We start from the raw sequence: 21,077 nt of genomic DNA, 5'->3' as shown, positions 1-21,077 counted from the left end.
AACATCAGACCCACTGCGAGCGGGTATCATGCTGAAAGGTCTCGATGGACACTATCCTGGGTGGGAGGAGTGATCAGAAGGCCAGTGTTGCTTTGGGGGAGGCGTCGGGACGCCTGGCAGTTTGATTAAACGCTACCTGGACTGAGGTGGGGCGCCGGAAGGCGGTGAGACCAACAGGCGGGCGAGATCAGTTTTGAAAAGCCAGCCGCCGCCGCCACTTGGCCCCAATTAGAGGCCAAACCTTTTATGTAAACAAGGAATAATTAGCTTTGGTATTAGAAGCGTAAACAGAATCATCATCCATTGATTTGCTAATTGCCCTCCTGTCCCACGACAATAGCCTGCGTTTTCTGCCTGTAGGTTGTACAGACACTTTGCACTTGAAGCACAGGTAAAGGGGGAGAGGGCTTTCTCCAAAGGAGGGGGGATAGCTCCCCTCTCCCAAACTCTGCGCCCACCCTCCCGCTAGCTCTCGGACTCCTCCCTTTTGGCTGTGAATGCAGCTTTTACGAACCTTCTCAGAGCAGGCTCGCCCCCATCGGCTGGCAAAACTCCAGTCGAGGCCAGCCCAGCTAAGGCCGTTAAATTCCTGGACAGGAGAGGTTCTAGAGCCAAAGTCCCCTTCTTAGGAGCAGTTACCCCATTCAACCCTCTCCTATGCCCCATGTGCAAAGTCAAAAGCCGGCTTTCATCCACTAGGGTCACAGCTGGTCAGACTTCCAGATCACCGAGCGTGATCCACAGGACATCAGGGTTAATGGACGCGTCTTGCTTTCAGGCTATGGGAACCAACAGGAACTCTCAGGGGACCCTCGGGGGTCATGTAGTGCTACCAGCACCAGACAGCTTTGACAGAGCATAGAGACTTTTTCCATGGCACAACACCTAGGCCTGGCACCATCCCACCCCCACCCCCAAGCTGTATTTGCATAGCACTTAACACAGCATAAGGGAAATGTCACACATGTCTACATCAAAGACTGGGCCCCCACTGTGTCATCCGGGAAGGAAGGCTCCGGGCTCCTTGGTGCCTGCCCTCCAATCTCAGGACACTGGGGCACCTCAGGGCTACCCACCCCCCTGTAGCACTAGAAAAGATGTAGCCGATGTGGACACAGCCTGTCCTGTCCAGAGATGGACCCCACCCACTTTCCACCAGCTTTATTACCCTCCTAGGGAGAACTTGGACTCAGGGTTTCCCACAGTGGGAGGAAGGGGACAGGGTCCCAGAACCCTTCCCACCACCCCCAGTCTCCCAGCCACCTCCCACCGAGTCTCAGGCAAGTACCTTTGTCCAAGACAGGCCCAAAGATGGCCAGGCTGTCATCTATGGTGGTACAGTTCCACCGGCGGCCCCGGAACTGATGCTGGCACTCCTGGATGCCCAGCTTCACACCTTCTGCTACGCTGGGCATGATCTCGATGTAATTGCGGCAGAAGCGCAGTTGCTTGGGGACCAGGCCTGGGATGGAGCCGCAGAGCAGAGGCTGGGAGGCCAGAGATGTGTACTGCTGGCCCAGGGCCAGGGACCTGCAGGCAGACAATGGAGATGGCACTGTAGACACAGAACACGTGGCCTAGTATGGATGTCACTTCTTCCCAGAGGATGGGCTGGGGTGGGGGAGGGATGATCCGTGGCTCTGAGAAGCCTGGCACCTTGTGTGCTGCTTTCTGACTTTCCTTGGGGACACGGTGTCCCACAAAGGGCACGGCACCGGTTCAAGCAGTGTCCCTCTGACATGGGCATGTGGAGCAGCAGAGCCTCTGGGGGAGGGGGCACTGTGTAGGTCTGTACTGTGCCACAAAAATAACCCTGGGTTGGAAATGAAGAATTGGAGCAGGAATCAAGTTCTGCCCAGTGCCTGGGCCCCGGTGCCCTGGTAGAGATGGCAGGGCTCCTGCAGAGCAATCTCCCAGGGACTCCAGGATTCGTGGGTCATGTGGAGACTAACAGCCATTCATGGGAAGGAATCCAAATATAAAGGACAAAGGAAGCAGAGGCCATTGTGATCACAGCTCCATCTTGGGGGGGGGGGGGGAGCATAAGTCTTAGCACAGTGTTCTCTCTCTCTCTCTCTCTCTCTCTCTCTCTCTCTCTCTCTCCCCCCTCTCTCTCTCTCTCCCCACAAAGCCCTCTTAGCCTCTTCCCCAAGAGTACAGAGGACACCAAGAGCCTGTTTGTCTCTGATGGCATCAAGTGCTCTGTCTACAAGGGCCTCCGCCACCATCTTTATAGTTCCCTAGAAGTTTCTAGAGTGCCACCTCCCCTCTCACTAGCGACAGAGGCTCCGTTTGATGACTAGTTTAACTCAAGAGCAAAAGGAAACTCTCAGCAGGCATCCCCCCAACCTTCTCACTTCAGTCAAGCCACCCCATTATTGTACCTCTTACATTTCAACCCTTGGGATTTTACAGCGCCGGTAAGTACACTCGGGGGGGAAAGGGTTAACTACTGTAGAAAAAGCAAGGCACTACCAGAAACTCTACCTTTTCCTTCCCTCTTCCAGGCTCATAATAAAGGGCAGAGTGTCCTGGAAGAAGGAGACCTAGGCACTAGCTAAGGTCAAGTCCTGGATGCAGGAGCCTTGGAAAGAGGGCCAGGGGCAAACTCTGGGGTAGGTCAGAAGAGACACAAAAGCTTCGTTGGCATGGGTGAACCGAACGCGGCCATTGAGGGACTCTGTAGTTGCTTAGAACTTTGGATGTAACAGACTTGATCAGCTTTTGATCATCTCTGTCCCCTGATGAGGAATCTGGGTTTCCAGAACAAACTAGCTTGCCCTAGGCTTCTTGGGAACAGGTATATGGCTCATCAGAGTCTAATCAGAGTATGCTGTGAGCTGCCTCCCAACACCCTTCCCCCACACTCAACACCCAGAGCCTCGGTTGCTCTGCTCAGAGGCTCCAGCAAAACATGGCACACAGCAGCACCACTTCCAGCAGCCTCTGGCCTCAGCTGTCAGGGGATGAAGTCCAGGTTTCCCCACTGGGAAGAGAGAGTGCGAGTAGGCAGAACTGGGGGTTTGAATTGGTGGCCTTGAAGAACCTTGTCCTGAGCTTAGAGTCCCCAACCCCACCTCTCAAAGCCTCAAGCTTGCCAGACAACTGATCTCCCACTGAGCTCTCCCCAACCAGAGCCCTGGGCCCTTTTGACAAGGGAAAGCTAGGAAGGTGGGTAGTAATCCCTGAACACTTGGGAGCCAGAAGCAAGAGGGTCAGGAGGTGCAAGCTAGCCTGGGCTACAAGAGACTGTCTCCTGTTGGGACTGGCCAAGAGTGAGAGAAAAAGAATGAGGTGACCACTGAAGCATTAGTGTCACACCATCACGGCTCACTACCAACTCTTCACTAACTTCCTTGAGTTGCTTGATAACAACCCAGCACACAGTGGGGGCTTTACTAGCTGCCCAGATTATAGAGTTTCTATCTGCTGTTAGAAACTAGACTACCTGGCTCCCAGGCAAGCCTTCCCTCTGCTTCGTGGGCAATGCTTGTCTGGGTCCCTAGGGAGCTGGGTGGCTTCAGGCCTGGCCTGCCTACCCGCTGGTGGGCTGACGTTTGAGTGAGAAACAATGGTGAGCCTAGCGCCTGAAGCCACACAGCACATAAAGGCATAGGGGAGCCCCGCAAAAACACCTAACATGGATGTATATCTGACCTGAGCTGGGCACAGTTTGAAATGTTTACGTCTTTAACTGATTTAATCCTCGCAACCAGTCTATGAGGTAAAGAGAGTGTCATCATCAATATCATCCCATTTCACAGACGGGGAAACAGAGGCAAGGGAGCTAAGTAAGCTGCCTGGACCTGTGGGTCGTAAAGTGCCAGAGTTGAGCCTCCCTCTTGGCATGTCTTTTGTCTTTTCTCTTCCTTCCCTACAGACCCCTGCCCCCAACCAGGCCCTTTCTCTGCAGTGTTGTTGATCAAGCTCATTCTCACACACTAAGCCAGCACTTAGCCCTGGCCTGCCACTCATCCCTAAGCCCTACTGACACTAGAAAGGAAACCCCAGCAAGGGCTTCAGTGTAGACACTTGTCACCCAGAGTTAGGTTCCCTCCTCCTTCCAAGCCTGTCTCTTCACCCCAGCTCACATCGGGCTCTGCCTGCCTCAAGCTGCCAATCCAAGCGATTTCCTTAACTTCTCCACACCACACTTTCTTCCACTGTGAGACAGAGCTTGCGGGAAGAGTAAACATGTACAGCTCAGTGCCATGCACATCAGGATCCCTCAAGCAATGGCAGCCACCTCAGGTTCCATGCTCTCAGGACTTGGTCCCTGCCGGGTCGCCAACCTCATTTCCCGGAGCCTCAGTTCCCTGACTTGATACAGCACATCAGAATTTCTAAAGCCACTTCCCATCAAGCACGAGGAGGAAGGCTCCAAGACACGGCAGAGTCTCTTCACCAGCAGTCCTGACAGGGCTGGCCAAGCAAATCCCTCTGTGACTGACAGGCTGAGCGTAGCAAAGCCATGTGTGACTTGGATGCATGTTCAAACTGACCAAGGGGCATGGGAGGGTTTCCAGGATGCTCCGGTCAGAGGTCTCAACAAGCTCTATCTGGATATCCTGTGGTAATTAGCTAGGGCCTCTGGGGACAGGGCTCAGATCTATGGACAGCCTTGAGGCTATGGCCTTGGGATTGACTTCTGCAGGACAGCTGTCCCCCCTGACATGCCCTGCCGGCCCTGAGCCGTGCCCACACACCATGGCTGACATTCCATTGCTGCAGACATATCAGTGTAACCCACTTCTTGTCCCCGTTACAGAAGAGCTTGTGCCCCTGGGAGAGTCAACAGGAGAGGCTCCTGATCTTCTCCATCTCCCCACTGTGAGAGGCTTTGATTAGATTTGCCTTGAGGCCAGCTGAAACAGCTTCACACCCTTCACGCATGCTGAGCCCTCTCCTTGAGTGCCTCTCTGCAGCCCATACCCAAGTCAAACTTTCCCTGAATCACTTCTAAAGACTTCTGTGAGCTCCCAAGCTAGAAGTAACCTTTGCTAGTGTCCCCGTACCCTCTTCTCCCCTTCTCACCACAGAAGGCTGGCTCATTTGTTTGCAGCATGACACACACACACACAAAGAGGAATAGCTATTGATTTTTCACACACATACACCAGCACACTTGGCCTTCCAGTTAAGAAAATAGAGGACACCCCGAAGAGCCTGCCTGATGCCCCCACTCGGGCAGCCGGAGGTCTCGCCCACACACAGGACAAGACTCCTCAGTTCCGCTGAGGGACTTCCTCCAGTGAGGATCTGAGATGGTGACCAGGCTCCCAAAGGAGGTCGGGGCATGGCTGGCACTGGCAGCTGGTGAGGGGGAGGACGGAGGGCTTGCCAGGCCTGCCCAGCTGGGCAGGGACTATTTATACCCAGCTTCTGTCCCCGACTTGCCCTGCTCTACCCAAGGTTCTGTTGTCTTCAGCCCCAGGGACAGCTCGTCTTCATCCCAACCACCTACCATCCAGGCCCAGGCAGACGCAAGCAGCCAGGTGGATGAGCCATAGATGTCAGGAAGGCTTAGGCTGATGATAGCGACCAATGCCACTGTCCAATTAGGCCAGACTGTAAACATCCCCATGGCCCTGTCAGCTTCCCACTGACACCCAGTTCTTTGTCACCTGTTCTGCAAAGGGCTGTGGGTGGGTGTGCATGGTGACAAGATCAGACAGTTTTCCTGGCTGCAGAGGGAGCCTGGGACCTTACCCATGCTAAGGCAAGGGCTCTACTGCTGAGCTACTACAGCCCAAGATATTGTTGCTCTGAGACATGGCCATAGTCTGTGGTTCATGCGGGCCTTGGCTTTGCAATCCTCCTGTCTCAGACACCTGAGTACCAGGACTGCAGATGTGCTCATCCAACCTCGACATAACCATTCCAATGGGTTGATTCATATTTTTTTACTTACAGATGTAATTAATTAGAAGGAAAATGGAGAAAAGATCTGCAGCAGTTCCGAAAGAATGCATACGTGGCTTGTTAGTACTTCATTCAAATGTAGAAGTATATATACATATATAAGACTTTTCATGAAATACAGACTTTTTTTGTTTTGTTTTTGTTTTAGAAACAGGATTTCATGTATCCCAGGCTGGCTTTGAACTCCCTACGTAGCCAAGGATGATCTTGAATTTCTGAGCCTCCTGGCTCTACCTGAGTGCCAGGATTGTTGGCACGGGCCACCACATCCAGTTTAGTACCAACTTCCCTAAGTGGAAAGGCAATACTTGGGTTCTTTTTGTCCATTTCTCACGATTTTATGGTATTTAAATCAGTACTGGGGAACAAACTCAGGCCTTTGTGCCTGCTGAGAAGGCAGTCTACCAGCATCTCTAGCCCCAGCATCTCTAGTCAGAGAACTCAGGGCAGCTTAGCTGCTGCAGGGACTTACAAAGAGGTGTCCTGGAGCCTTAGAGACCCACAGACTCTGCCATCCCTCTGCATGACTGAGTCCCTGCTGAGATCAGGCTGGCTCTGTCTGCTTACACCAGGCTCATCCTACCAGGGAGCCTTCTCTGTATCCCAGCCTAGCTTGTTTTGTTTGCTTTTAAGTTTTGAGCTTCCCAACAGGCTCTTAGAGCTTAGGGAGATGGTGAATGCTGGTGGGGGTGTCACCAAGTTCAGGCTGCCTTAATGGTGAACTATTTTTGTTTGGAAACGGATGCAAGCACAAACTCCCTCCTTTTCCTCTATATACAACATTTAAAAAGAGAATTTGTTATATACCACAGGATCCAGCAGTCTCGGCGTAGGCTCATACTCCACAGTAATGACTGTTTAGGATGAAGAGAATGTTCTAGAAATAATAGTGGTAGTTGCCTGACATTGGAACTTACCTAATGCACTGATTTATACAATTAGTAATAGCTGAAATGACCAGGACCGAGTCTACCTGAATCCCTCAATTTTTTTTCTATAAAAGTTTTTATTTATTTACCTTTATTTTATGTGCATTGGTGTTTTGCCTGCATCTATGTCTACGTGAGAGTGTCAGGTCTTGGAGTTACAGACAGCTGTGAGCCATGTGGGCACTGGGATTTGAACCTGGGTCCTCTTTAAAAGCAGTCAGTGTCCCCAACCGCTGAGCCATCTCTTCAGCTCTGAATCCCTTAATTTCAGAGAACTTTCAGAAAGGCACTGGTCTGAGCTAGGGTCACGGGGAAGCTCAGTTGCCTAGAAAGGTCAGCAGCCATGGCCACGACCCCTGCCTCGATGCCAACAAGCTCTTTCTCTGTCCCTTCCTGTGAATCCCAGGGTGTGATAAAGACACATTTTCAGAAGCTTCTCTGGGACTTGGCAGAGTGGACAGAGTGTATTTCCAGGCCACAGCACAGGGAGAAGGTCTCTGGCTCATCTATTAGTCTTGGGATGAGTTTGGATGAGTCTTACTCTTCTTGGGAGCACCGGATTCTTTGCCCTTCTCTTTCTTACAGTGATAAGTAGCCACCCACCTGATCTCAGAGATAACCACAAGATTCTGATCCAAAAGCCTAGGCTCTCATGAAATAAAATGCCCAGGCATTGGGAGGGAGACGAAGGTAGAGGGTTTCCCAAAACCCCATAAGGGCACAGAACCAGGTATTCTGTCTGCTGACTTCTAGGCAATGCTAGACAGAAGCCCAACCCACTTTTGGTCCAGTAGAACTCTACCTCCTGGGCAATATGGAAACTTCTAGAAGCCAGAAGAAAATCATGAGAAATGGACAAAAAGAACCCAAGTATCGCCGTTCCACTTAGGGAAATTAGAGCTGCTGATTATTACAAGGGAGAGGACAAAGCTCAGGACTGGGAAGGAGCTGAGTCTGGTGGGCCAGGGTTCTCTCAGCTTCTAGAGTCTCTACGGGCCCTGTGTGAGCCCTGGCACCATGGCAGGAAGCTTCAATAAAGAGCAAGGAGGGAGAAATCCCATGATGCATCTGCCGCCACCTTTCCTAAGAATCCATGCTGATCTGGAACACACAGGGCCCTCTGCACATAACTACACCTTTCCCAGCACCGTATGACCAAGAAGGGGCTGTTTCCGAGTGACACCATGGCTGTCAGTTCACAAAGGGAACCTAGATGCTGCCCTTCACAGTCATGGGAAGTCCTCAGACCTCTCTCCATCCCTTATATCTATCTGCCTTTCTGGATCCATCGGGAACAGAGATAACTTTAGCTCACATTACAGGGGCTGAAGGGAAAAGGGTGGAGCCCAGGGCAGGGCTGAGTTTCCAGTTTGCCTGAGTCTGGGCCTGCGAGGATAAGCAACTGGAGGGTTTGGTCTCGGCAGCTGGGCTCAAGTCCTTCCTTGGTAAACACAGTCACTCAGCGACTGCTCACTCAACATCGCTTACTGAGAGATGACTCCAAACCTGGCAGAGCTCCAGGTGCTAGGAACACAGAGATGAATGAAGCCCCACGGAGGAGCACCCAGGCCAGGAGACATCTGTCAACGGCAGGCCAACGAGCCCTCTTCAAGCACCTACCAGATCAGGGTACTGTGGATGCCACACGTGAGCAGGAGATGATCTTTGGCTACTTGTCACTTATGTCCTCAGTCATCGTTACCATAGCATAGGGAAGAACACTGAGTCTCCCAGGGTGGGGCCAGTAAGTCCCCACTGCTGTGATCAGGAGCAGCTACACACCTGGTGATTAAAGCTGGGCTCACTTAAGCACCTGGAACAGAGAGCAGCCTCGAACTAGGAGGCTGGGGACAACAGCTGGTGTACCCATGTTACCATTTATCACTCACCTGACGTCTTGGACTATTCAGGAGGAGGGGGGCTGGCAAGGGGCCCCACCTGCCAGGTTTTATACCACTCTGGGCAAGCTGGCAGAGCTCGAAGCATCCAGAGCTGGACTTTGGTTTGTTGATCTATCTCCCACCTACAATGGGACAAGGGCAGCACTAGAGATCAAAAGCTAGGAAACAGATGGAAGGCTGGTGTGACAGTTGGCACTAAGGAGATTCGAGGACCTGGCAACACATCGATACCACCAGAGGCCTTGGTGTCGCTGGCCTCAGGTGAGCCAGAGAGGCTAACAGGCTATGGCGGTGGATGGGCCCACTGGCCATTGCAAGATGAAGGCTTCAGGGAACAGAGAGAAGGCTGTGGATAAGGACAAAGAGAAGGGATGTAGAAGGTCTGAACGAGGGTGACCATGGAGATGGCATCTGTAAGAGGCTAGAAACAATGGGAAAAGGAACCCTTGGGGACAGTGACAGCTGAAGACCATGGCCAAGTGCAGAGCCCAAAGAGGAACCCAGAAGGCAGGCATTTCCTCTTGAGGATAGCTGCTCAGGAGGTACAGTGGAAAGGCACTCTAGACCTGAAGATTCCAAAAGGTCCCCGGGAAAGCTGAGCTAGCTGGAAATCTCAGGTTGGGACTGTTGATATCATATACCAGGCAGGGAGGAGTGACGCCGGAACAGCATGGTGTGCCCAAACCTCACACGGCTAGGGCTGAAGCCTGTGTTCCTGGCTCCCGTTTCATCAGCACTTACAGAGGCAAACAGCCTGCACGTGTGGTCAGCCATCACAATATCTCTCCCTCTGCTCTGTTCCTTGTCTGTTTCCTCCCTAGGTGAGAGCTCTTGCCATCACAGCCAGGTCCTCCCGTGGAGACTCCTTTCTGACAAACAGAGTGGAGTTTGCCCCCAGGGTGGCCTCTCAGCCGCTCTCTGTGGCCTGGGGACCAGCCTCCAGGTGTGCTTCTCAGACTGAACTCTGAGACTCTGGGCTTTGGCTCGTCTTCGCCACGTCGCCAAGGCTATCATTATCATGGCAGGAGCAGGGAAGCAGAGTCTTTTGGAGAACATGAAGGGAGGGTGATACCAGGCTGGCAACCCACACCATGGGGCAAAACTCTCAGGCGTGAAGAGGGAAATCCAATGTCAAAGCCATTCCTTCTGGAAGGAAGCAGCCATTGAGCAGGGCAGGGTGACCTTCTTCCTCTCTTCCTGAGGTCCCGGTGGAGCTCAAGCAACAGAACTTACTGGCTCTGCTGGCCAAAAGACTGTCTACACTCTGGAAGTAACCCCAGAGACTCATCTTCACCCGATACTTCTAGAAGCTCCTTTCAGGGCCCAGTGGAACCTTTATAGGAAGCAGTGCACTTGCTGGGGACCCCAAAGAGACGGGATTCTGGGCATCTATGGGACGAAGAAGATGATATGGAAAGAAACATGCAGTCGGGGGTCACTCTTAGGGGTGACCCTATCAGAGGGAAGTGGTATCGATCCTGCCTCCATCTAAGAAGCTGGGTGGACCCTTTCCACCAAAGGGAGCCCAGCCTGACTGGAATGTACCGGCATCTACTCTGTGCCGAAGAGGGCTTGCTTGCAAGGCTCTGATCTGATAAGATGTGTGACAAGTCCGCCTGAAAAATGTTGAAACCTGTGAAATGTTGAAACCTGTTTTTTGAGGTGTCCTGAGCATGAGCCACCACCCCCACCCCATTTCATAGGAAGGGGGAGTTGATCACAGTGGAGAACGGAGGAAGGACTGTCCCTCCTGGCTAAATTAGGGGTTGGAGCATGAAGCAGGCTGATGGGTCCTAAAGAGGATGTAAGGGAATTAGTTAACTGTACGAAGAGAGGGAGAGATCCAGAGAATTGGAAGGGGAAAGAGTGGAAGGCAAGAAAGAAGGAGACAGGGGCTTCTGCAGCCTGGCCTAGTCTACCTTCTCTAGAAAGACTTACCAGAAGCAAACTCAGCCCAGAACATCCAGATAGCAGGTCCAGGTCAGGGGCCTCTCACCTCAGACCCCAAGAAGGTCTCTCTGAGAAGTGCCAGCTGTCTCAGAGACAGGGCTTCCAGGAGGTTAGGGCAAGGACTGAGTCATTTCCTCTAACCAAGCAGTTCCCAAGTGAGTCCCCATGTTCTTCCCTTCCCCACCCCCACTGAGCAGGTCTGATCCTTGCCTTTGTGGCCCCAGAGGCCACAGTTAGGCAGGCTCTGTTTCACAGGGAAGATGATCAAGGATCAAAGGCCTGCTTGGGTTGCTTGCAGTTGCAAATGACTGTGCTAGACTGCATTTAGTCTTTTCTAGTGGGGGCATGTCCACCCTCCCTGAAGCGATGGTTAGTTAGAACGGGGGTTTCTGCGTGAAGGTTGATCAATAATAAAGGCTTGCTGAGCAGAAGTTTCTGCCTGAAAAGTGTCCCTGGCTGGCCTATGTCTTGCTGGAGGAGAGACAGAATGTAAGAGGCCCTGGAAAGCCACTCGAAGCCTCCTGTAAATGGTCCCATAGCCAGCTGCCTGAGAGGCTACTCATGAAAGCATCAAGTCATAAAATGTCAAAGCCAAAGGTTGGTGGGACAATTAACTTCTTTTTCTCAGGGGAAGCTGTGCACACCCCCCCCCCCCTTAAGTGATGTAACTCATCCAATGTCCTTCACTGGTTCAAGGTGAAAGGAGGATGGTCCAGGCCTTTGAACCTCGAGCCAGAGCCCCATCTCCTCGTACCTCACAGAACTCCTCTGTGCCTCACCGAGCCTCCGTCAGCACACTGGAACGCCTTCTGTTACCAGCACAGCTCCTGCTCTGTATACATTGGATGGGGCCTCCCATTCTACGCAGAAGAGGCAATCTGTAGTTGACCAAGTGTGAGGAGTCCCGTTTGGGGTAGGAATTCTAAAAGCCAGGAGTGCCTAGGGGAGAGAGGCTGAGAGCTGGCTGGCCTGTGCTTTCGGCTTGAAATTCAAGCTCAGCTTGATTAGGTCACATCCTTTTCTCTCCGGGCTCTGCCATTTATTTCTTTGCCTACTGACCTGCCAATCAGAACTATAAACGTTCCTTAAGCCCAGTGTGCTTCATTGGTTCCTTTGAGCGGCGTACCACTTCCTCCCTGCTGACCCTCTCCGGCAGGGCAGTCTCCCACGTGCAGTGAAGTGAGGGCTTGGCAGGGCCTGGCTAATGGTTCTGGGAAAGCAGACAGCTGGTTCCTAGGTCAGAACCATTCCCAGTTCTCATAGAGCTTTCCCTTCAAGCCAAGTTCTGGTGAAAGACAAAACAGCTTCCCTGGCCATTCATCTCACGGTGAGCTCCTAGTCACCCCTCAAGATCTGAGGTTAGAAAAATCCCCTCTGGATTGAAACTGTTCCTCCTGGTCATCTCTTCAGCTTGTCAGAAGAAGATAGATCTTGAACATTCTCTACTGAGCTGTCTACAGAGCCGTTCTCTCCACTAAAAGTTGAGGTTTTTCAGAGGACAACTTCCCTCCCTCACCGGTGACTACTTAAGTGGAGAGTCTGCTTTTCTAATGGGCCCAGGACCCCCTTGGACTGGACCCAGAGGCTCCCACTGACCTCCCCAGTCTTTCCTCCCCACTCAGGCTACTGCCATGACAAGCTGAGAGCAGAAGACACCCTGCTGGCTCTCTGGACTTTTCTCACAACTGCTGCACACCCTGGGGAAGTCTTTCTCTGAGTCTTCAAATGCAGAAAGCTGAGCTATTTATTGGCTGGAAGCTCACACCAGAAACCATCTTTCTAGGGGCTCATTGAGGGCCACCAGCCTGGTGGAGATCTTCATTTCAGGGACAATTACACTGGGCCAGCTGTGTGCTAGATGTTGAGAGCATACAGATGTTTATAGGCGTGGTTATAATCTATAAGAACTACCAACTCCCAGATCCAGACATTCAGATCTGCTGAGCCAGAGCCATGAGAACTCACCTTTTCCCACACCTCCCTCCCCATGCCCTTTGGAGGGCCCAGGATGAGCACTGCCCAGCTGACTGCTGAGGCCAGGAAGGCAGGTGAGACACTTAAACAGCCAGCAAAGGGGCAGATTTGCAAAACCCAGACACATGGACTCCAGTCCTAACCCGCTGGACCAGCCCATCTGGGAAAGAGACTCAGAAACCCTATTAAACACCTCCAAAGAAGCAGGAGAGCTGGATGGCTGGAGATGGCGCAATGTGGGGTACCCAACCTCCTCCATAAAGCTCACCAGCCAAAGACAGTTCGCCTAAGTAACCCTCAGTTGTCAGGAAGACGAGAGACAGAAGCACAAGTCATATGACTCTAAAGAAGCAGGCAGATGATCTGAGAACAGGTCACATGATCAAAGACTGCAAACCATAGCTCTCTGAAGAGCCAGTGTATTGGGCATAAGGAGAATGAATTACTTTGAGATTAAAATGAAGACAAGGGAAAAGAAATGAGTGGAGCCTGCGTTGAAAACCCTTTGGGTAAAGGCAGAGAGGAGGACACCTAGGCAACCTGAATCATCGGGAATTCTTAGACGTCTTGTTAACCAGCATGGCGGTTTGATGGGGTGGGGGCAGCCTTACATATCGGAATCTCAGCGCTCATGCGGAATAGAATTTTCTTTGTAATTGTTTGACACAAACGTGCACGTTTAAAACATTTTTAAATGGTGGCACTATAAGGTGTGTAAACTCTTGCTCCTTATATTATTTTCCTCTACTTTTCGTTATGTAGCTCTGGCTGGCCTGGAACTTGCTATGTAGAATAAGCTGACTGACCCAGGACTAGCTATAACCTTTCTGACTCCCCATCCAAGTAGGATGGGGTTTATCAAAACCATGGCCTCAGGTATGCTGAGGTAAGCACTCCACCAACTGAGCGACATCTCCTGCCCCCCTTTCGACTTTCCTAGTTCATTTCCCCGGCTGCTTTGTGATGATGAACGAACATCAGGCCCTTGTAGCATGCTCTGCCAGCCCTAAATCTCCAAGCAAGATCCACAGCCTTCATTAATGATTGCCATAATAAAAGTTTGAAGAACAATAGAAAACTCCCAACTCATTTGTGGGGACTTCTAGATGAAACCTGTGGGCAGGAACCTTGATGGCTCAGATGCTGGGAGCACCAACAGGTCGGGGAGGCCCTGGAATGGGCACTGGCACCAGTACCAGCACCAGCAGCAGGTGCGCGCTGCAGCGTGAGGCGGGTAGGGATGGGGGCGGGAGCAGCGCCACACCCGGCGCTCAGGGCTATGTTCCCGCTCCTTGCCTTTCAAGGTGGGTATTTCCACTGCATTCCCAGGAGGTCTTCCTTGCGCCTCGTCCCCCAAAGCGCCAAGGATCCGCAGGTGAAAGCAGCCCGGCCGGCACCTGGACTTCCCCCGCCCTCCTTCTGGAGGCTGAGCGCAAGTTCAAAGCGCTGCCTGCTCCTCCCTCCCGGGCCCATTCCCGGGAGCGAGCCTCAACACCTTCCTGCGCACCCCCTGCCCCGCACCCACACGGTCACATCCACCAGTCTTGGGCTCCTGCTTCCAGTTTCTCCACCAAGCCTAGCCTTTCTTCTCTGGGTTTGTGAGTGCCCACTCCACACTCCTAGCTGCTAGCGGGACTCCCGCTAGGTATTCTAGCACTCAGAGAAGGGCAGCTCAGCCTCAATGCTGGCTACACACAGAATTCACAGTCTGATGTCTGCACCATAGGATGGAGAAGTCTGGGTGCTCAGTGGGTCTTCGCTTCATTTCAAGGAGCAAGCCAAGAGCCAAAGGAGACTAGGACCGCTCATGGGGCTCCAGCGCTGGGCCCTATCTGCTCCGCCCTACGCCGTACATCCTGGTACCCAGAATCAGCCTCCTTTCTTCCCAAGCCTGGTGTTTTCCTCATTCTAGCTCTCCAGGTTTCTCAAGCCTCCATCTTGACAGCCGCAGCAGCCAAACTGTTTTTGATCAGCAGTATGAGCGAAAAGTGTTTGGGCATGTCCCTCATCTACATAGGCCAGGTATAAATCACAGGCGGCTCCAAGCTTGGAGTTTAAGAGCCTCACTGCTAACCGCTCGCTAACTAACATCCATTCGAAAAGGAAGGTCACCATGAAAAAACTTTCAAAAGAAACCTTGTCTTTGGCACTGTTGGGGGACCCCACCCCCTTGCCCACATTCCTCCTTGCATCTCTCTTCCTCCGAGAGTTTTCCCTTCTCCTAATTTCTACACCCAGATTGCTGAGTCTTGCTGTGGGGTTTACATGTTGGTGAGTACAGGAGCTCCCAGACATGCTGGCTGTCCACAGAAGTTTTGGGTTCAAGGTCTCCAGATGTGCCTCTTACAGGGACCCACATCTTTCTGAGTTCCTGTGCATAACCCAGCGGGGAAAGGATACATTCTGCAGGCTGAGCCCTCCCTGTTCACCCATGTCCTCTCACTGTGCCCAATCTTGTCACCCCAGGAGGCTGCAGGGCCCAGCTGATACCTCAGGCATTTCTGCTTCTATAGTCTGATGTCTTGTTGTATTTCTTCTGGAGAAGAACAAGCTTTGTATACAAAAGTCTCTCTCTCTCTCTCTCTCTCTCTCTCTCTCTCTCTCTCTCTCTCTCTCATACACACACACACACACACACACACACACACACACACACACACACACACACACACATTTAAATAAAGAAATTCCAATAGATTTTTTTTTTCTTTCAGTACTGGAGATTAAACCCAAGACTTCACACTGCTAGGCAAGTACTGAACTGCAAGGCTATTCCTCCTCAGCCCTTTCCAATTATATAGATATGGATATAGAGATAGAGATAGATAGTCCTACTAAGCTCTCCGACCCACTCTGAGCTTTCATTTTCTTACCCCCTTTGGTGAGAATGTATGTAGTCGGGGCTGATCTAAAACTTACAATATAGACCAGGCTGGCCTTGAATTCACAGAAATCCACCTGCCTCTGCCTCTTCAGTGATGGGATTAAAGACATATAGTTCATTTTAAACTTTCTATCCTTTTGTCTCAGTCTTTTGAATTGACAGATATACAGGCATGTGCCACAAAGCTTGAAGAAATTATAGACTTTTCTACAAAGGTGTGTGTGTGCGCGTGAGGGCAGATGCCAACACAGACCTGTGGCCAAGGCTCCCTCAGAACCCACACTGGCCCTGAGTGGCCACAGACAGGAGGAGCCCACAAAACAGAGGGAGATGAGGTAATGGGGGCCTCTTTGTGGAAACAGCTATAAATGGAATAAAGGGGCCGCTTTACAGGTGCACACTCAGGGTGAATAAGATAATATAGGGTGCACTTATCTGGGGAGACAGTTGTTAAGAAGGCCGTGAGGAAATGATTTCCTGTTCTCTGGTGTAAGGGAGTGGAGGGGGTGAAACCATCTCCAGGGCACTCACAATGGTTATTATTTGTGAAGGCCAGCATTTATTGAGCCCTGACTCTGTGCCCAGCATCATATAAAGCACGTTACATGAAATACATCCTTTAATTTGCCAAGGAACCCAACGACATTATTATCCCCACTTGACAGGTGATGACACAGGTTCTAGAGGCCGGGTAATATGTTTGGGATCATACAGCTGGTGATGGTGAGGCTGCTAAGAAAGCAAGAAGGGACTTCTTGGGGTGGGAGACTCTACAGTGTGTCAGTGGAGAGCTGAGACACCCAGCCTGTCTTGTTGTTCAGGCTGAGTGCTGGACTCACACTGGAGCCTTCCTTCTTACTGGTATTTTCTCTCTTGAATGTTGATGTGGATTTCCTACCCTTGATGTTTATGTCTCTGTATCAAAGCAGGGCCATGTCCCAGGCATCCTCAAGAGACAAAAGAGCTCTGTCCCAGAATCAGAAGGGTTGACACATGGGTTCAAATAACCACAGAGAATTCTAGGTGACTGGGCCTCTTCCAAGATAGCAAGCCCAGAAGGTGAGGGTTCTCGGAACCAGTGTGGATGTGGGCTTCTCAGGGGAGCTGGCCACCTTTGAGACTGCAAAGCTGTTTTCCAGAACCTGCTCATTGAGATTTATTCTTTCAAAAGCTCCAAGGGGTTCAGGCTAATGCACTGCACCAACGAGAAGGCAGACTCAGAAGGTACAGGGGTCTGAATGGCTTCATCTCGCCTCCTATGCTGCTGCCATTGTGTCTAACGGCCTCCATCCACTCTCCGCTAATGACTCATTCTGGCAGAATTCACTTATTCTGCACCCAAAATGTGTCCCACACTAACTCAACGCTGTCATGGCCCCTCACCCGGAGGACTGTATAATCTAATAACAGGGCTATGCACACAGGGACTAAAGGACAATAGCAAGGACACAGGCAACTTCCAAGCAGAGCTGAGAAAACCCACAGAAAGGGGCCACATGGCAGGATGGGTTGCAAAACACATAGGGGAGTGGTATATTATATTAAATTATATTACCTTAAGATAGGTTCTCACTGTGTAGCTCTGGCTGGCCTGGAACTCACTATGCAGACCAGGCTATGCTAATTTATGGAAATTACCCTGCCTTAGTTTCCGAGATGCTGGGATGACAGGTAGATACCACCACACTTGGCATTGTTGTTGCTGTTATTGCTTTAAAATCATTTTTTCCTTCCAACCGAGTGTAACCCTTGATGTATTACACACACTGGGGGCAAAAGAGGTATATCCAGGGTATTCCCAGTGGGTGGGACCTGGACCAAGAAGGAAGGAGGTAAAAGGGGATGCTCTGTGTACATTTCTCTGCTCTCAAAAGGAAGGAGCCTTGGACATAGGGATGTAAGTAGGACACCAACACACAGGGTCAAGGTGGACAGAGACAGGGGTGACAGTCAGCTACTGAGTTCAGATCCCTCAGGCAGCAATGTGGAGACTGTCTGTGAGTCTGAAAGATGGCGGTTGGCAGGGATCTGAGTACTTTCAGGTCCAACCTGATGGAGTGTCTCACGAGGAGGCTGAGGAATCAGACCAATCAGGAGCCTTCCACACCTCTGGGGAAATTCATACCACCCTGTTACCACGCGTTCTAGCTTGTACCGCTGCAGAAAGGATAAAGCCTACCACCACCTCCATCTCCCCTTCCCCTCTCACACTACCCGAGCTCTCAGAAGACCAGTGGTCTGTGAATTGCTTTGAATGTCTTCCTTCCTCTGCCGCAAAGATCTCAGTCTCCCTCTACTAGATTCTCTGGCTCTGTCATTTCAATGACATCTTTGCCTCTTGGACACCCAATTGGCAATCTCACCTACGTGCCTCCACCCCTCTGAACCACCCCTGCTCTGTTCTCCCTTGTGGAGGGGACTACAGCTCGTTACCTGGGATGAAATAAATGCCCAGGTTTCTCTGCTCCCCAGTGAACGTCCCCAGGCATCCGTGTGTCACATCAGACGTTCACCTCAGCCTGTCTGCAGTGCCCCACGATCTATCTCTTCTGTTGGGAGGCCAGGGAAGACAGATCTAGAACTAAGGCTGACCAGTGCGAAGAGAAGAGAGCAGGTGCTCTGGAGCTGGTGAGGCTCCTTACAATAGGAGGTTAATGAGGTCTGAGGAGCTTCCCCGACTTCAAGGCCAAGTGGTGTATGCCTGAGAATGGTAAGTGGGCCTCTAGCATCCTCAGGCCCTGCTATCTGACCTCCTGGCGCTCTAAGCCCAGGGAAAAGTGATTCAAATGTTCTGTGTGCAAGCATCTCCCAGCGCACACCATCCTGTGCAGGAGGCTGAGGACCACGGCAGTAAGCCACGCCCTGTGAGCCCTCCATTCTAGGACACTGCTACAGCACAGGACGCTCTAGCCACGCTGTGTCAAAGAGATCTTGGTCTCAGGATACTGAGCTTCCTGGGTCAGCCATGAAAGTCCTGGCTACCCTTGGGCTTCCCAAGTTCCTACCTGTAGGTTCGCTCCCTCCATTCCCAACCCCAAAACAACCAAGCACTGTTATGGGTTCTAGTTTGTAGGGATGAACAAAGGATCAAAATAAAACCCAGCAATGTCACACATGGTGGTGCACACCTGCACATCCCAGTATCTGGGATGCTGCAGCAGGGGAGTCACCACAAGTTCAAGGCAAGTCTTATTTACTTGGCAAGCAACCAGAGCTACATATGAGACCCTGTCTCAAAACAGACAAACAGTCTGGGGCTGTAGCTCAATTCATGCCTCATGCACACAAAACCCTGAGTTCTGTCTCTACCATCACATTAACTAAGTGTGCTCCCTTAATCCCAGAACTTGTAGAGAGAGGTAGGAAGATCAGAGTTTATCCTCCACGGTATAGTGAGTCCCAGGCTAGCCCACGCTCCATGAGACCTTGTCTCAATTTAAACAAACAGAACTCCACCAAACAAAGAGCCAGGGCAGTGGAACATGACTACACTTGGGAGGCAGAGGCGGGAGGTTGTCATAATTGTTGGGGCTAGCCTGGTCTACATAATGAGTTTCAGGCCAGCCAGAGCTACAAAGTGAGACCCTGTTCCCAGAGTCAGTAGAGTAATTGTGGGTGGAAAGAAGAGAAGATGCCCAGTTCCCAAGCTGAGGCGTGGAGACTGGCAGGTCTATGAGGGCTCATCTGGTCTGACTCCAGAGCCTGCAGACTGTCATAGTACCCTCTAGTCCCTGGCAAGGATACACAGGAGACCTCCTCCGACTGCACTCATCCACCAGCCAGAGGGTAAGCAGCCACTCTTGAGAACCTAGGGGGCAAATGGAACAGAGCCTCTGCCCTTGCAAGGGTTTCAGGCCTCCCTATGAAACAGATGCCCCCAAACCAGTGACAGGAGGCTTAATGGGAGTGACTCATTCCACGTGGGTGTTGGAGGAAGGCTGGGTAGAAACACTGTAGGCAGGGTTGGACACGGGCCAAACAACCTCAAGTTGTCCATAGCTTCTGACTCCTCAGGACAAGAGACCCAGCTGGACCACAGAGCAACGAGCCAACTGCTTCTCTAACTGCTGCCTTCATTCACCACTTATGCTTTTTCATTCATCATCTCGAGACCCCCAAGCGATGGAGATACTAGACTAAACTTCCTCAATTCATGCAGAATGTTAAAAAAAATATACATTGCAAAAAATCGCAGCCTCCCAGTTGGGAAAATAAAGACCATAAAAACCAAACTGAATTTTGAAAGGGGCAGGAGGATTTCCTGGGCTAGCTATTTTGGGGAAAGACTAGACAAATGAAAGCAAGGGTCACCTCTGTGGTGTACCTGGTGGCATTGAGATTCCAACAAGCAAGGCTAACTTCTAAATTTACTTGTCCCTAGAAGCCTTTCCCAGCAGGATCACATAAGACCAGTGTGATGAGACACACTTTGAGACCTAGTGCTCCATCCAAATGATGCTCCGAAGAGCTGGAGGATGTGCAGTGTGGGGGCGAGGCAGAAGCCAAGCTGGTAAGAGACCTGGGACAACGGGGGCTCTGAGTTTGAAAAAGCTTTGGAAGATCATGGGCAAAGAGAGGGAAGAGAGGAAAGAGAGGAAAGAGAGGAAGGAGATAGGAGCATGTTTGGGAATGGCTAGGCATCACTCTAAGAACATTCAACAGCCAGGACCTACTGCTCCACTCCAAGGCAAGTGTATGGAGGGAGAGCTTTCCTCCATGGGCACAGAGAGACTCCTGTGTACACAAAAAGAAGGAAGCAGACACAGTGACTACTCTACAGTGGGGAAAATGAAGGAAATATAGAAAGACTCAGGAACAATGAGGAACTTAGAAACAAAAAATAGAAAGAACAAAGACAGATGTGGTGGCACACACCTTTAATCCCAGCTCTTGGCAGGCAGAGACCTCTGTGAGCTCGAGGCCAGCCTGGTCTACATAGTAAATTCCAGACCAGCTAAGTCTATATCATAAGACCCCCCCCCCCATCTCGAAAATAAGACAAAGAAGAGGAAACCACAGAAGACCACACACAAACTATCTCTCTCTCTTTTTTTTTTTTAACAAGCAAAGTGAAAAATGTATTGTGGGCATTCTTATCTCAGGTTACATTTTATCTTTTGTTATTGTTTGTTTGTTTGTTTGTTTGTTTGAGACAGTGTTTCTCTGTGTAACCCTGGCTGTCCTGGAACTCCAACTCAGAGGTCCACCTGCCTCTGCCTCTGCAGTGCTGGGATTAAAGGTGTGGGCCCATACATCCAGCCGGCTTTTTATCTCAGTCATGGAATCCCTGTGCAGGGCCTGAGGAGGTGGCTCCATCAGTAAGCTTTGTAAGCTAAGACCTGAGTTCCATTTCCAGCAGCCATGCAAACAAGTGTGGTGGTAACACTCCAGCACTGGGGAAGGGTCAACAGGAGAATCTTTAGGGACTTTCTGGACAGTCTAGCCTAATTAGTGAGTTCCAGACTGGGTGAGAGACACCCCCCCCCCACCTGTCTCTCTTTATAAAATGGCGAAAAT

The 21,077-nt window shown here is 51.2% G+C and overlaps 1 protein-coding gene across 1 annotated transcript in view; it reads right to left on the bottom strand.

Moving 5' to 3' along the window:
• Positions 1 to 21,077, bottom strand: part of Wnt3 (wingless-type MMTV integration site family, member 3) — a 43,847-nt gene that overhangs the window by 8,342 nt on the left and 14,428 nt on the right. Inside the window, exon 2 of the mRNA NM_009521.2 lies at positions 1,289 to 1,530. Coding sequence (NP_033547.1) covers positions 1,289 to 1,530 — 242 coding nt within the window. The remainder of the gene's footprint in view (positions 1 to 1,288; positions 1,531 to 21,077) is intronic.

The sequence above is a fragment of the Mus musculus genome, chromosome 11, assembly GCF_000001635.26.
Source record: "Mus musculus strain C57BL/6J chromosome 11, GRCm38.p6 C57BL/6J".
NCBI classification, from domain to species: Eukaryota; Metazoa; Chordata; class Mammalia; order Rodentia; family Muridae; genus Mus; species Mus musculus.
Note: the sequence above shows the minus strand (reverse complement) of the source record. Positions and strands in the feature narration are given on the sequence as shown.